Source organism: Python bivittatus, unplaced genomic scaffold (assembly GCF_059951505.1).
Source record: "Python bivittatus isolate LINGU-HERP-01145 unplaced genomic scaffold, Pbiv_v1 ctg000480_np1212, whole genome shotgun sequence".
Classification (NCBI taxonomy): Eukaryota; Metazoa; Chordata; class Lepidosauria; order Squamata; family Pythonidae; genus Python; species Python bivittatus.
This window is the reverse complement of record NW_028277075.1, coordinates 98,928,756-98,946,137: the sequence shown is the minus strand read 5'-3', so window position 1 is coordinate 98,946,137 and position 17,382 is coordinate 98,928,756. Positions and strand designations below refer to the sequence as shown.

The 17,382-nt window shown below is 37.3% G+C and overlaps 1 protein-coding gene across 1 annotated transcript in view; it reads right to left on the bottom strand.

Annotated features, from left to right (window-relative positions):
• Positions 1–16,732, bottom strand: part of KCNJ3 (potassium inwardly rectifying channel subfamily J member 3) — a 135,995-nt gene extending 119,263 nt beyond the window's left edge. Inside the window, exons 1-2 of the mRNA XM_015889026.3 lie at positions 15,915–16,732; positions 5,702–5,918 (exon numbers count right to left, since the gene is read on the bottom strand). Coding sequence (XP_015744512.1) covers positions 5,702–5,918; positions 15,915–16,595 — 898 coding nt within the window. The 5' untranslated portion in view covers positions 16,596–16,732. The remainder of the gene's footprint in view (positions 1–5,701; positions 5,919–15,914) is intronic.
• Positions 16,733–17,382: the final 650 nt, after the last annotated feature.

Here is a 17,382-nt window from a genome sequence, read left to right as displayed (position 1 = left end):
AAAGAGCACTTGCATAGCAAACTCTGAGCTAAGATTTCCACAACTTCAGCAGCATCAGCAATAGTTATCTATGAAGCACAGTAGAGCATACCCATATTTGCATATCCGTCTGCAAAAGAAAACAAAACACAACCCACATGCAATGCACTCATCAACCTACATGAACTTTTAACTTTCCCATCATAATTAAAAAAAACAGCAGTAGCATGTCTGGGCCATGTGCTTAACTGCTTCTTTCCTCTCTACACTCCACTCCCACACCACACCATCCAAATTAAACTAATAACAGCAGAATCATAATTGGTCTCTGCCTCTGGACTGGCTATACTGGAAACAGTTTGAAAGAAAAGAAAGCAATCTAAGCAGAAGCTACAAAACCAAAATCCAATCACAATGCTCAAAATAGCTGGAACGCTCAAAATAACACTGCTTGAAACAGCCAAGTTTTGCTTCATGGGCGGGATATGACAGTGTTTCACTTCAAAATATACATTTTGTTTCACTCAGAAACATCTTGCACATGCCTATGTCATGATTAAAAACTGCCTGAAGTTGATTAAGAAGGTAAAAATGTTGCAAATTATCTTTGTATCCCATTTCAGATTCTTCAGAAATGGTGCTTATTTATATGGCTGCCCATTTTAAACCAAACTCCGGGTGGCTCATACAAACATTTTTGTACATAAAAATAATATATACAAACAATGAAATAAAAGCAGTAAAACAATAATTTCTGAGTTAGAAGCCAGCAATGTTTTAAGTGGGAATTCTCATTTTACCTGTCTTCCGTATCTACTTTAGAAAAAACAAGGAAAAGTTACTTTGCACATACACAGAGCAATGTACTATTCCATATGTCTCACATTTGGCTTTTGTATGCCACGCCTCACAGTCAGCTAACCACAAGCCTATTTAGACAATTGAAGTGAAACAACTTCAATATATATTGTAATTTAGAATCGATTTATGAGCTATGCAATGCAAACAGAATACTCCTTGAAATCATACACTATATTCCCAGGCCAAATCCTGAAGCACTCTCAAGCAAACCCCGTAGACCTTGCTGGAAAAGATTTAGACTCTTGTTCCCAGCAGATCATTTAGTGTTTTTGTCTGAAAATGTATTAGACAGAAGTGGTTCTTGGCTTTCGCTTTTTTCTTTCATAGAAAATATTGGCTCCCATCACAGCCAATTCTCCCTGCAGCACTACCTGTTATCAGGTAATATCAGAGAGGCATTTATGACAGCATTAAGAACATAACCGATAATCTCCTGGCTTGATACCAAGAACCATGTTGGGCAGAAATCAGAGGATAGTGCAGAGAATAAGATGACCTTGACGAAAATAGACCAGATCCGTTACCAAAGCAATGAGGATAAAAAAAATAGCTTAAGCCCAAAACAAGCAGAAAGTATGTGTAAGGGGCTCAGAGAGATATCTCCCTCATTCACACAAGTATAAGAAGGGGAGAAGGCACAGACAAAGACTTGCAAGATTCTGTTATTATAGCCACTCTCAATAAAAATAGTCTTGCCCTTCCTGTGGTGTTGATTCTTGATCTGATTTATCTGGCGGGGCTGACAGATAGGTGATAAATAGCACTATTCTAAGCAGACTTTCCATTCCCTTAAGAACCACATAGTGATCCTAAAAGAAAAATTACTGAACATCATAGCATCGACTTTGTAGCAGTCATGGCATCCAAGTCAGCCAGAATGCAAGATATTTTATTCACAAAATATTCATTACAAGTTTCACAGCTGGCTACTGAAGTTTTCAATTTGGATTCAGGAGAAGAGAGATCTGAATTGGTTCCCTCTTCACTCTCAACAGCTCCACTGGGGACAATATGGGAATGCAATACATGTAGAAAGAAATGCTTCTTTCGTGTATGACTCACCAAAGCTTTCAAGTGAAGTCTATGTTATGTCTCACAGAATTAAAGTCCAGTTTTTCTCTATTTGTGCTCTAGCTACTTGCTTTCCTACTTCAATTCCCATAATTATTTCATGAGGCCAATTTGAAGCAGATGATGCTCAACAGTGATCAAATCTATTGCTGTAATAAGATCCCTGTTCTAGTCTCTACTAATGACAGAATTATAATGGAATTCTGTTTATTCTGTCCACTAGAATTGACATAATCACCAGTGGATCCAACTATGAAACTTTCCAGGATGATTTAGAAGCCTGCTAGAGCCAATAACCTGTCTGAGATAGCCACTGTAATGGGGCCATCTATCAGGAGTTTGTTAGTGACAAGAAATTCTCAGAGCAAGAATATGGAGAATGTAGACATGTAACTGCCAGTAAAGTCTGATTGTGAGAAACAAAAGGTAGAAAATCCATTACATGGAAGCAACACAGGAAGAAAGGGTGCTGGATTTGTATCATGAGGAAATAAAAGTTCTGGATAAATGCTATGCCACTCAGTGACTATAAACTGTTTGTAATTATTAGTGTTTCTAAAATACAACAAATATTAATTCCTAACTGACCTGTTCGAGTCTGTGTGAAGCTACTGCCTTGGGGAACCTAACAATGTTACAGTCAATGCTTACAACTTTATCAGTGGGAGGAGAGCTCAGTGAGCATACAAAGGAGATCAATAATGGCTGTAGATCCAACAAGGTCTACAATTACAATTGGTCACATTGGAAGTATTCTGCTTTGGTATTAACAAGTAGCCACCACATGCATGTACTGGCTGCAGATGCATGTATAGAGCAGCTGGCTCACCAGTGGGATAGAATCTGCCCTCCCCCAAGAGGGAAATTCATAACAGTGCCATACTGCTTGTAGTCATAGCTACTACCATTATGTGTCACCTACCTGCTTTGTTGCCAGAAAAGTATGATAGATTGATGGGCATATGTACTGTTTTCTTGGCTCAAACTGAGAGGTAGCTGTCACTATAACCCGAAGATTTCTCCACCAACCTAGTCAAAGAGGGGTCCTTGATGAAGGGACAACTAACTGGAGAGCTTTCTTACTGATCTCAGCCAGAGATTTAGACAAGTACACTAATTTTGCTAGACATCTGACATGCACCTTGAAGATCCTGGAAACAAGTAACACTAACTGTGAAATGTATGATTTCCAACCAGTGAGTGATTGGTATAGAATTAAATAACTGAATTCCAACTGCTAATGCAAGAATTGGGATGGAATGAGAGAGCCTTAATAGAGCAATAAAAAGAATTGTTGTTTGATGAAATACAGGAAGAACTGGTGCAAGACAGCACTCTGGTTATGTTGACTGCTTTAATCCAGGTCTGCCTAGGCATCCCCCACTCCACCCCCAATCTTCTCCTCTTTCAGAGGAAGCCATGGAGGCATAGTCTATGCTGCTGTAGCCACTTAGGAACACCTCCTTCCCTAGGAGAGGATGTATTATCACTCACTGGTTCAATGTTGTATTGTGAATTGTGTACTTTATCTATTTATGAAAGTGGCCTAGCTAAATAGGTAACCCTAAAAGCATTAGTGCCTTGCAGCATGTGCACTGAACAGGAGGGAGTTAAGGAGGGAAAGGATTAAGGAATCTGATAGTGACCAGAAATTCTCAAGACCAGAAATATGGACTAACAACTGACTGTAAGACATGGAAGACAGAAGTTTGTTACATATCTGAAGAGGGCACTGAATCTGAATCAGAAATTATACGTTCTGGATCAACCTTGATCAACCTTTTAGTGAGTATCAGGTGTCTGTAATAGCTACTAGTCCTGAACTAGAGTAAAGATTTGTTCCTGGATGAGTTGTTGAATGTCCTAGTTTATGATTTCCTGAGGAAGCCTGGCAAACTCTTAAGCCATCCCAGGCAAGTAAACTCTAAGGAGAACATTTAGAACCCCTAGCACCAGAAATCTGGGTGTGCCCAGTACCAACTCCACAATCATTTGAGTTGGTGGCTATAATAAATCTAAATAATAATAATAATAATAATAATAATAATAATACAACCAATTCTGACTAGCTCAATCAGGAATTCTGTGGAAAAGTACTTGATGCATTAATAGAGCACCCAGTCTATTCCTAGTACAAACTTTAGATAAATATACTTAATGACATATAACTTAACCAAATAAGGGTAATATTATCCATGTGAATCACAGCCACACAACCTCCTCACACACTTTTCTAAGCCTGCTCCCCAACAAAAGAACTGTTTAGGAGCAGCTAGGAAGTACCACCACTTTCTGCCAGCCAGATTTTCATTAAACAAGCCAGCAGCTCCCAAATCCATAAACAACCTATGGATTACTTCTTTTGATTTAGATCTGGTACAGCATGAGAAAAAAGCAAAATCAGGTTCTATGAAATTATTAGAAGGTGCCAAAAAAAAAAAAAATTAGGTACCCATCAGATACCAAAATATATGTTTAACTATCAATGACAAAGTTAATTGCAATTATGTAGGAAGATTCATGTATAATTTTGACCATTCTGAATTCTGTATTTTTCTACTCAGACGTACACCCAATTGAGATGTGGGGTGAAATTAAAGACTGCACTATTATTTAGGTCATAAGGAGGGAAGATTTAATCCACAGTGACAATCCATGAATCCCTCTATCGCATTTGTCCATGTGAGTGCTTATTGTTGGTAACTACTGTATGGATTTACAATTCCCACAATTTCAGTCAACAAATTTGATACCAATCAAGAGGGGAAGTATTTGTAATAAACATATATTTTAGTGTATATAAAGCCAAACATTCCCAGTTCCATTCTGAAATTGCAACTTTAACCCTAACCAAACATTCCATCTACTCGGCCAATATAAACATGACATTCTAAGAAAAAACAGGGTGAGTATGGCAGAGCTAAGCAGTGGTGAGGCAGATTAACAGGAATTAGAAGATAAATAGGCACTCTTAAGGCAGAGCAAAATATTTATCAGCTTGTAAAAGTGCTCATGTATGGTCATTTTCATAAATATTGAGCAGAACATCCAGAACACTGGAACACATTGTTGCTCTACGCATCATTGAAACAGGGAAGATACTAGTGAACCACTGCAGACAATTTAGAGATTTTGTGCCCATTACATATTCACCAGTGTTTACTACAAAGAAAATATACACTAATCCTGTTTGTCTGCCCTTTTCAAGGCTGGGGGAGAAGGGAGACAAGGCAAAGGCAAACATTTCAGTGGAATGATCTTGCACTACAAATATCAGTTGAATTCATTTCCAACCAGGTGTTTTTAATGAAATGGTCTTCTCTTCAGTTTAGGGATATATATTATAGCACTGCATGCTTTCCTCCTCAGCTTGATTGGTAAATTATTATTATTTTGTTCAAGAAAGAACTCACAACCATGAGATACCACAAACCTAGTTTCATAATCTCTGTAGGATTATGGCAGACAGACAAATCTCACTTGCATATATTGAGTCAACTTAAACGTCCCTGTCATTTTTTAATGTATATTAACATCAGAAAGATTATAGGGTACAATGGTAGTGCAAGTTATTAGGGAGAAATACAACCCATAACCATTCAAATAAAGAATGTTTCAATAGCAGCACTCATTTAAGGTCTCTTAAACATATTCCTAATTTTCAGAATTACTGTATTTACTTTATCCATAACAGTGACTTTCACGGATTTTTTTAACATTACTTTTTTGTGTGTGGCAGAAACAAAATACAAACACATGATTTTATTATCTCTGAAATCACTGTACTCACCAGTTGTTTCCACAATGCCCTCTAGGATGACAACAATCTCAAACTGTTCAGTTTGCATGCTTCGCTGAGAAAGGTCATAGAAGGGGCTTTTTGAATCGATCACATGGCAGATTGTAAGTGGTGACACAAGAAAAAGTTGATCCGCCCCTGTGCTAAATCCTACATCCAGTTCAAGTTGATCGAGGGGCAGAAATTCACCTTCAGGAGTTTGCCGAGACTATAGCAAACACGAAGAAAGAAAGAAAAAGAAAGAGAAATAATAAACTAGTACAGTTATTTTCAATACAATATGACAATAGGTCATAGCCATACCAGTACTTTTTCACCATCAACCATCCAAGTCAAATTCCAAGCAAGGCACAAAGTTATTTTAATAAAGAAGGAGGAAGGCAGAAGCCAAATATTACAGAATATGCTTGCATTATTCATATATAGATCTTACTACAATTAAAACCTCACTAACATGAGATCTAGAGAACTGCTGGGTATAAGAACAAGGTTGCAAAAACAAAGTCATTATTACTGCAATTTTGCCATAAGGAAACCCAGATTCCCTATTAAGAAAAGTACACACACACACACACAGAGCACTCTTTAAGGCCTTCATAGTTCTTTTTGAGCTCTCCGAGAATCTTCTTATTTCCAGGTTTCTCTTACATGGTTTCATGTAAGACAGTGCTTTGTGCAAATGGTCTTCCATTTTGGAGGCCTCAATAACATTTATGAAAATTCAACTGTCTTCCAAAAGGAAACTCAGGGAAAAAAATCAAATATTCCACTCTTAATTTGGTTAAACATTTGGGCCAAGTTATGTTCAAGTCCTGTGTGTCAATGAACTAATCTCATCTAATCAAGTGTATCTACATGTATTATTATTACTACATATATATTTATTGTGCAGCGCTGAGCAGGATTTTGATCCTATGCATTAATTTCCTAGCTAACTTAAACTGAAGCAACTACATATAAATAGTCTGTGAGTAGTATGTATAAATAGTGTATAAGCAGTATCTTACAAACTTAATCCTGTGGCTTGCTTTCTAGAGCAAGAATCTTCAGGCTTGAACTAACATTAGCATGTTTGTTTCCTGTTAAAAGTAGCTTAAATACAAAAATTATGCCCTCTTTTAATATGAAGACTCACTCTTCATATATTTCCAACAAGAAAGTTTCTTGTAACAATAAGGTCTCTCCTAATCCTTAAGAAACATATTTTAAAATGCTTTTTATTAAGATATACCATTCTCATAATGACTGTGAGTTTTCCTCTTAAACTTTACAGTGCTTTAATCACGTTAAATTCATATAACATAATTTCAGGCTTTCCTGAATGAAGCTAAGTGTTTGGTTCCTTTCCAATCTGGTCTTGTTTGGAGTTTAAGTCTGGGTTTGGGACTGAAGCAGTCTTGATCACCTTGTGGAATATCTATGCCAGGAACCAGTAAGTGCATTTATCTCTGGTTCCACCTGAATTTTCATTTTATAAATTTCCAGTCCTGACTGAATGATCTCAGACCTGCTTGAGGTTGGTGCATTATAAGTCCCAGCAGCCCACATGGTATGGCCACTGGTGAGAAATACTGGGGGTAGCGGTTTATCAGCTGGAGTCACAGGTTCTCCACCCTGCTCTGTAGGGCATCTCAGCCCCCTATGCTCTTTAGTATCTACATGAAGTCACTGAGAAGAGTCATGCAAAACCTGAGGGTTGGTGTGAGCATTAAGCCAAACAGTCAGCAATTCTTAGGGTGGAGATGTCAGTTATATCAACAGCCAAAAACCTCCCAGCTTCACGACCATGAAGCAATGGTTTTAGACTGTCATGGGCAGAAAAGAGAATTGTATGCTCACACTTACAGAGGATAATCTAGTGGTTTGCACAGCTTCATCCTAATTTGCAATACAGGTAGTCCTTGCTTAACAACCACAATTGGGACTGGAATTTAGGTCGCTAGGTGATGCAGTCACTAAATGAATCATCATAATGACCAGGCCCAATTTTATAACCTTTTTTGCGAGAGTTGTTAAGCAAATCACATGCTTGTTAAACAAATCATTTGGTTCCCCACTGATTTTGCTTGCTGGAAGCCGGCTGGGAAGGTCACAAATGGCGATCACGTGACCCTGGGACACTGCAACCATCTAAGTGCGAGCTGGTTGCCAAGCACCCGGATCGCGATCACGTGACCATGTGGGTACTGCAATGGTTGTAACTGTGGGCACCAGTCGTAAGTCACTTTTTTTAGTGCCATCATAACTTCAAATGGTCGCTAAATGAATGGTTGTTAAACGAGGACTACCTGTAACAATGTCAAGTATTTCAGAGATTTCTGCCTACGTCAAGCCTAGCAACCTAGTTAAGCCATGTAAAGTCAAGTTTATGTGACTTAGAGCTATGTCCTGGTCTGGGAAGCTTGACAGCTTCATCTTATCAACAGGTAATAATACTAAACTCTGCTTCTGAACTTACATAAAGCAAGCTATGAAAATGTGAAAGCCTACCTTGATACAATGATTGTATGTGGCCTAACTAGTTGAAGCTCAGTCCAAAATAGACAGAAGTATTATTTGATCAGTAAACGATATTATTGGAAGTACAGCCTGTAAGACTACCAACTGTTTCTTCCCATCTAAATCAGCCTGTGGGATGAGATCATCTTAGGACAGGTTGAAAGTCTCATCACCTAAGGAAGCTAACTTAGTGGAGATATAAGCCTTTTTTGTGACAGTACAATGATTATTCATTAGCATTCAAAAGAAGGATAGATGGGATAAATACAGCAATGAAATATTTTTATTCTGCTTGGCTAACTATATCTTGATTCCAGACTGATTCACATGCTTTTTTTTTTCTTGATTTAGTGGCTGATGTTAGGAACAAAAAAGCAGTATTATGTGCTTTTAAAAAAAAATATTAAGCCTGAATAGATATGCATGCAAGATTGGATCCAGATACTGGGCTATTCTCAGTATTATGGAAGTAGACTTCCATTCAAGCAATACTATTTTCACTTACATTCTTCCCCACTACATGAAATGCCCCCACTCAAAACCATCTGAAAGTTCTTCCAAGAAAAAGAGAGGGGGCATCTATTGCACTGATAGATGCTGTCTTTTTACTAAACTTAATTAGATTTGCAGTGGATGGATGGGACTTATGTATATATTTAAAAAGTTAATGGAATTAACCCCAGGTATATATGTATAGAATTGCAGCTTTAGTCATACTGAATTTCAGAACACTCTGAAATTAATGGGACAAGTTATTAAGTTAATGTCCTACTAATTTCTAAGCATAATGAAGTCTGCATCAATTAAAACTAATTGCCCAAATTGACAGTTGTGTATGAATGTATGTTAAGATATCGCTATTTTGTAACTGGAATCTCTTAAAATAATTCAGAAAAAGATGATAATACGCAGAGGAACAAATTTATCTTATTTATTGTGGGATAAACTTTAAAAATGCCCAGGCATAGATGTATAGATCAGTATTATTGACAGATGAAATATGTTTATTTTGATACTAGTTGTATCAGTAAAACTCCTAGAAAGCATGCTTAGGACAGAAATATACTATAATCTGAATGTTATTCTATGCCATTTTGCAAATGAAAAAAATTGCTGTACTGAATTATATTATATAAAATTTGGCATTATATAAATCTCCAAGTATTATCAGAACTTATCACATATAGTGAAGCCTATATTTAAAATACCGACATTTTTGACACCATATGCTGTTGTTAGGAAAGAAAGCCACAAATGTCATTTAACAGCTTTTATTAAACAGCATAATAGCAAATAGAGCCAATTTAATGTAGTGGTTAAGACATCAGGGTAGAACAGTGAGATTGTGAGTTCTAGTCCCACCTTAGGCATGATGCCAGCTGGGTGGCCTTGAGCCAGTTATACTCTCTCAGCCCTAGGAAGGAGGCAATGGCAAACCACATTTGAAAAACGTTGCCAAGATAACTGCAGGACTAGTCCAGGCAGTCGCTAGGAGTCAACACTGACTTGAAAGCACCAAAAAAAAAAAAAAATTAAACAGCATTCCAATATAAGGAATACTCATTATAGGTACATATATGTTTTTTTCTAGATATGTCTTATTATACAAGTTTTACATAAGTATTTTAAATATGAAATGCTTAAGATAAATAGCATGGATTTCAGAGTCATCTATAGAATTTTGCTATTCATTCATTCATTCGTTCATTCATTCATTCATTCATGGATGTTTGAATTTGGATTTGATAGGAAATGAGTATCACAGAATGGCCTACATACTGAATAATATGTGGCCTGAAATTAGAGCAAAAATGTACCATTCTCATTAAGAGGAACAGAATGTAACATCGTTCCAAAATATACAGAATTATTACATTTTTTATCCCAATTTCTAAACAAAATGTTGTTTGATTTATCATTATAAAAATAGCAATTTTAATATTTAAAAAACATAGGATATGTGAAAAAGAATTTATTGTGGCCAATGAGTTACCTCTGAAGCTTTTCAGGCTGAAAAATTGTTCCTTGATTTATTCCTACATTACATATTAAATTAACTTGTCTTACTCAGAAAAACCAGACCAGTACCACAACAATCATCTGAAGCAGGTAAGATCGCCATGGACAGCCTGTCAAAGGACTGGTGAATCAATTTATCTGCTACACAACACTTGTTACCATAGTGCATTTTGCTATTCATTCTGATACTTATTGCCTCTATTCATTCTTATTTGATTAATTTTATTAGTTTTGATATCGCTATTAGTAATAATAACAGCCTGGAAATTCTGTTCTATACCATATAATTGGATACAACTGTTCTGTAATATGTAAGCTGATATTGTTAACTAAGAGATAGACTTAACTAGGAAAAAAAAAACATGAAATAGGGAAGACATTATGTTAAAACTAGTTCAAACACTTAATTTTGTAATATTAGCTAGTTCTGAAGAACTTTTTCTCCTTTTTATTAATTCAGTCTTTTCCATACTGTACTGTTTTCAGTATTTAAAAGTCTTTGAAGCCACAGGACACTACCTTGTTTTCCCTTGAAAAATAAACACAAAAGCTCCAAAGAAATGAATGGAAGCTGCTTTACCATAATTCATATCTAACTCAATAATGCCAAGATGTTTGCATAGGAGGATTGTCCATAAGGCAAGTGTTCTAGAATAGACTTCTCCAACATGGGCACCTTCCAAGTGTATGACTCCAATTTGCAGAATTCCTTAGCCAGCATGACCATAGCTGATAATCCTGAGAACTGAAACCTACATATCTGGAGAGCACCACAATTGTGGAATGATCATTTAAACTATATCTTATCAGCCCAGGCTATAAAGGATTGTGAGATTTGCGTTCCAACGTGGCCCAAGATTATCTAGTCCTACAGTAAGAATTACCCAGTGCTTTTCATAGACAAGAAGTTGCTGGAACTGTTGCTAGTTAGACGCAGCCTTGAATGATTGGCTGGATTTAAACTTTAGAATACATAAATGTGTTATAATAAAAGGAAAAACTATTCTTATTGTCCTGTCTCCATATATATATAATTTATTTCTCCTCTACCATCCTTTTTTTAGATGAGCTATCTGTTTATATGTGCAGTCATGAGATAACTGAGAAGAGACATTTAGAGTACTGAAAGAACTTAATGACCACTATCCTAAAATGGGTACTACTGGTGGGCCTGCCTGTTGACAAAACAGCTGCCATGACAGGTGTGGTCAATAAAAAAGCACCGATTCTCCAGAAAGCAAACTGATAAGATTGCTCCATTATCTAGCATTATCCTTCCCTCCCCTCTTTCTATAGCCCAGCTTACCTTTGTCTTTTTGGGGGTCAGAAGGATCATTTCAAACAAAGTACCAATCTATATCTACTCACATTAAAAATAATCTAAGAAACTTATATGGAATACAGTGGCAAAGCTGAGTTCCCATTTATTTATTTAAACTAATCTAAAGAAATTAACAATATATGGAGGATATCTTGGTGCTCCCCTGCTGTGGCAATTAACTTCACAAACTATGCCACCCATGTCCAAATTTCATTTGCTGCTTTTAACATTTTGTTAGCATTTAACATTTTCTGACTCTTACTTAAATACACTAACCAATATAATATTTTGTGAAAATCACTGAGACTTTGAAAATACATCTTACTCCATGTTTTTTAGTGTTGCATGTAAAAGGAATTGTTTTCTACATGTAACACACTTTGAATACAATTTTTTGAACAGAAAATTGTGCACACAGAGAAACAAACATGACACAAACACCATGGTTCTTTTTTAGTCAAGGGCCCAAATATAAATAAATAAATAAAATTTCCCATTTTTTTATCATATCTAGATTTTCTTCTACCTCTTACCAAGGGTCAGTTACATTTTATGGAATTTGCTTTGATATCCTAATTGTCATCCCTAATTATTTTTCTGAATTGGTGTGCTATACAGTAAGATAAGTTCAGCTTTCACACACAGCAAGCAAGACATTTTATGCATCTGTTGCTTTGTATTAAGAAATATACTTTATACTACTGCAACTACATTATATAAAATAGAAGTAATATTTTAAATGTACAGTATGTCATTACGCATTCATAATGCTTTGGGACTAAATTCTTTTCTTTTCTTGATTACATAAAAGCATAAAGAGAACACATAGAGACTTTTAAAAATATAAATTTAAATAAGATACTGCTTAAACTATACACTTTACAGTTCTGTGGCTGTAGGATACAATACTCCCTTATAAAACTGATCACATTTGCCCTCTCATTTACACTATCAAATAAATCATATGTAAAGACATCTCAAAGTTACAGAAAATAACAACTTTATAAAGTACGAACCAATTTGGTAATTAATGTACAATGCAAATCTGATCTGGGGAAAACAATTAATTTAAACTCAGGGTTGTGGTAAATATTGTAATCTGTTTTTACAATTGGTTGTTACAACCTAATAAAGAAAGTCCATTCCATGGTGCACATATTGGTGCCTTGCAAAGATTAGAATCTAGTCACTAGATCAGTGTTTCTCAACCCTGGGAACTTTAAGAGATGTGGACTTCAATACCCAGAATTGCCCAGCCAGCATGGCTGGCTGGGGAATTCTGGGAATTGAAGTCTACACCTCTTAAAGTTGCTAAGGTTGAGAAACACTGCACTAGATGAATACTAACAAAGATATTTCATATATAATTTATGTTGCCATTTTAAATTAAAGGTACTGATAAAACTGGTAGTGATGGCTACCATGCATATTAGTGGGATTTCCCTATCTAAAAATTCTGCAAGCACATATTGTGAGCTAAAGGACAACAGGGTATCTTACTTTATGAATCTCATCCTGTTGTAAGTGAGAAGAAGCAATTCATATTATCATTTATTAAATATATTGAAGTATGGGTAAGTGATGTTTACAAATATCCCTAATTTCTCAAAATAATCATTTCTCCTTTAATCAAGAAAAATATAAATTGTGGACTTCCGGGGAAGACATGGGGACCTGAAGATGATTCCGCTAAAAGTGGAGCTGACAACCATGGTGGAATAAAGAGCTGGCAAGTAGACCGGCTCTTCGTAATCCCTCTCTGAACAAGGAGAGAATTGAGATTGCCCACAAGTGTTCCATACAGTTGTTCCTCGTGAGAAGGCCGCATGACAGCGGTCTCTGGCAGGTTTAGAGCTCTGGGAGATGAGGGAATAGCTATCTTGCTCAACCCTTTGTTGGAGCCTTTAAGGACACGGGTTCTCATATTTCCTTTTCTAATCACTTTGGAAACAGCTTGTTAACTGCTTTTTAGCTATTAGGAACCTTAGGATCAACACGTTTTACAACACCAGGTTAGTTTCCTTCAATCTTTAGCAAAAGAAATTTTAAATACAAGTTTAAGGACTTAATTTTTTTTGTTGGAATAAACAGCAAAAGGGTGATTACAATGTTGATTTTAGAATGTTACAAATGGACTAAGGGTCCAGATAAATTTGAAATAAGATTTTGGAATTAGTTATAAGAATCCTTCCCATGGGAAAATACTTTGGCTTTGAATTCCTTAAAAAAACATGATAGGATGGGACTTTGAAGGTTGGACACTAGAGGGAATTAGAAGGAACTAAAGATTACAATTAAAGGAGAAGAACACTTAAATTTGACTTATTAATACAGAATGCAGCAAAATATTTTAATGTTTGACATTTTTGAACAATGGATCCAGAAGTTAATTTTAAGAGTGTCTGCCTCTATAGATAGACTATGTTTAAAAGATATTATGGAAGAAAAACAAATTTTACTGGACAAGACTGAGACTGATCTGAAAGTGGATTTCAAAATGACAAGCTACAAGAATGATATGGAAAAAGATGCTACATTGGACATACAAAAGAAACCGGCTGATGTCTTAATAAGTAAAAGGGATATACAAATAACAAACCAAGAGGGTGACCTGGATAATTTTCCTATATTGGATTTACAACAGAGGCTTGTTAGAGCTTTGAAGAATTTTGTGAGAATGGACAAAGAAAAAATGAAAAGAAATCAAGCTTTAGGACATTATTTGAAGGTACTAAAGGTCAAGACTTAAGTAAACGGAAGGAATATAAAGTTGGTTTATTTGATCAAGTTTAAAATAGATATATTGTTATCTCTGGTAACCCTTAATAGACTTTTGCTGATATCAGGACTGAAATGACGAGGTTTTTAAGGATTTGTTTATAGATAAGAGATGGGATATGGGAAGAAGAGATCATGTGTTATATTTTAAGAGAAGGTGATAAGTTACTAAAATTGTTTATACTTGTGATGAAGGTGAAGTCATTTATATATTTCTTTTTCTTTATTATATTCTTATTTTCTTTCTTTTCTATTTTTTTCTATTTTCTTTTTCTTTTCTGTACCTTCTATTTTTTCTTTTTTAGTTTGTATTTGTTTTTTATTATAGTTGTAATTTTTAATAACATTACTATTAAAAAAAGAAAAACGTAAAGTAAGCTCTTCTGAAGCCCTTAACCAAACGAGTGTTTATCACTCAGCTTATGCTGTAAATTGTTGAGGTGACTTCTACCTCAGCATTGTATTCACCATAAGACACTATAGCAAATTTAGAAGTCAGAGTTAATTATCAAAAAGTGAAACTCCTAAATATCCCGCCCAGAAAAAAAGGACTAGACAGCCTACCTGAACATATAATAGAATTTTAATGAAGTTAATGAAGTCAAAGAATTTCACCTAATTTATAATACTAACAATGTAGTAAGTCTCAACCAGAATTCTTTTGACTTCCAAGGAAGTTTTCATTGCCTAAATAAGGCAATATTTTAGCTTATTAAAAGGATCTTCTGGTACAATAGTCTTCCAAAATCACAAAGCCCACAATAATAACAAGAAAGGAGAAACACCAGGCTCCCCTCAATGTATTTTTTATACTACAATATTGAAATATAAACTATACAGCAATGTTTCTCAACCTTGGCAACTTTAAGACGTGTGGACTTCAACTCCCAGAATTCTCCAGCCAAACAGAATTTCACAAAAAGAAGTAAGAGGTTTAATCAAGAATTTAAAAAGGCAACTTGTACTGGTAAAATGATTGTATGCCAGACTGTAATCCAGAAACAAGAAAGATGGAGAAAGCCTTAATTTAAAGGCTGGGGACTACATACAAAAATTAACTTCAATTCATTAGCAGTTTGAGAAGCTGCTACTGTAATGTAAAAGGAGATGGGAACTGAGCCATAGATGCAGGAAACCATAATTTTAGTAAGGAAAATAGAGGGGAGACAATGCAACAGATTAAGGAAAAAAGGTTCATAGAGAGACCTACAGCAGGAGACATTCACTGAGGAAATAGCAATGCAAATACTGTGAAAGAAGAAATATGCTAAGAGTTCTCTGGGAGAAAAATGTAGGGAGAAAAATGAAACTTGTCCTTGTACAAGTGCCCTGCCTCACTCATGGAATTTTGTAATGTTTCTGACAATTGGCTATCATAGCTTATTCAATTGCATCTTCCAACATTTTTATTTAAAAAAAAAACAGTAAGATGAGAAATTAGGAGCTAGAAAAACAGGTATGTATTTTAAGTGAAATCCTGTTAAGAAAGGTGTGGAAGGATATGAGTGTAAACTGGAAAAACAAAAGTGAAGCAAAGATGAATAGTCAAGTATGATTAGAACTGAAGACAAGAAAGCTTGAACTTACTTTGAGAAGTTTGCAGCGGATTTGTGCAGAGACCATGTGGCTGTTGCGAAGGTTGCCCACCCTGAACATAAGGGTGAGTTTGCCATCCCTCATGGATATGGCAGCATGTTCACTGAACATCAGCGTCTCCGCCCGTTTTTTAGGTTGGGACATCTTGATAAACATACAGCCTATAAGAAAAGCATCCACAATGGAGCCCAAGATGGATTGGAAAAGAAAGAGGATAATGCCCTCTGGGCATTTGTCTGTAATGTATCTGTAGCCATACCCAATAGTAGCCTCTGTCTCTATAAAGAAGAGGAAGGCAGAGGGGAAGTTGTAGACATTGGCAACACAAGGTGTATATTTCTCATCATGGGCTTTGTTCAAGTCACCCCGCATGTAAGCAATGACCCACCACATGGAGGCCATGAAAAGCCAGGCCACAGTGTAGGTGAGGATAAAGATGAAAAGGTTCCAGCGCCACTTGAGGTCCACCAAGGTGGTGAACAAGTCAGACAGATAGCGGCTTGTCTCACTGCCCAGGTTGCCATGCTGCACGTTACACCTGCCATTCTTGTCCACAAACCTCTGGCGCTTTTTCTTGTGGGCCGACGCCTGCTGTTGATGGAAGCCTGACCCACTGGACGAGGTGGTCACTACTTGATAATCGTCCCCAAATTTCCTTCGAAGTGCAGACATAATACCAAGAGGGCAGCCAGAGTCTCCAATCCGCAGTTTGCCAGGGGTGAGAAACAGGATGCTCTGCTACACCCTTCCCCTTCCTTTCTAACCCTTCCCCTCCCCACTGCTTTCTTTTTCCTCTTTCCACCCCCCTTCTCCCCGTCCCTCTTACTTTGGAGTTCCCTCCCCTTGCTTCCAAATTTCGCCCGGTTTTTCGGGGCCACCAGCCTGCCTGCCTTTGCTCGAGAGGGTAGCGCTCCTTGATGCTCCTTCCCACTCAGAGCCAGGACGAGCCCGCGTAGAGAAGCACCATTTCAGCGTTACCTTCCCCGCACGTCAACCGCCCATCCCTGGAAGTTCAGAAAGGGGGCTGGGAGGAGAGGAGAAAGGCTGATTTCCGCGCAAAGTAGCCGCAGTCAGTCAGACGGGCAGCCGCGTTTGGGCGCCGTTTCTTCTCCTCAGTGAGGAGCGGGCATCGCACAAAGGCATCGCTGGGCAGAGCTTCTCGGTGCTCCCTCTCCTGCCAAGAAGCTAAAGAACAGCCAGCCCAGCGGGCAATTACAGCCCCGGCTCCACCGTAGCGCCCTTCATGCCTTCTGCCGGCTTCGCGCCTAATCCTGTGAGCCGCCGGCGCCCTCTTTTGAGAACAGCAGCAGGATGCGAAGCAGCCCCCGAGTAGAGGGGAGCGAGCGAAGCCGCCACAGCGTCAACCTTGGGCGGCAAGCGGCTGCCTCATTGCGCCCGAGGACTTGCTCCGGGGCTGCAGGTCAGCATGGCGTGGCTAGCCCCTGGCGGGGTCCAGGAG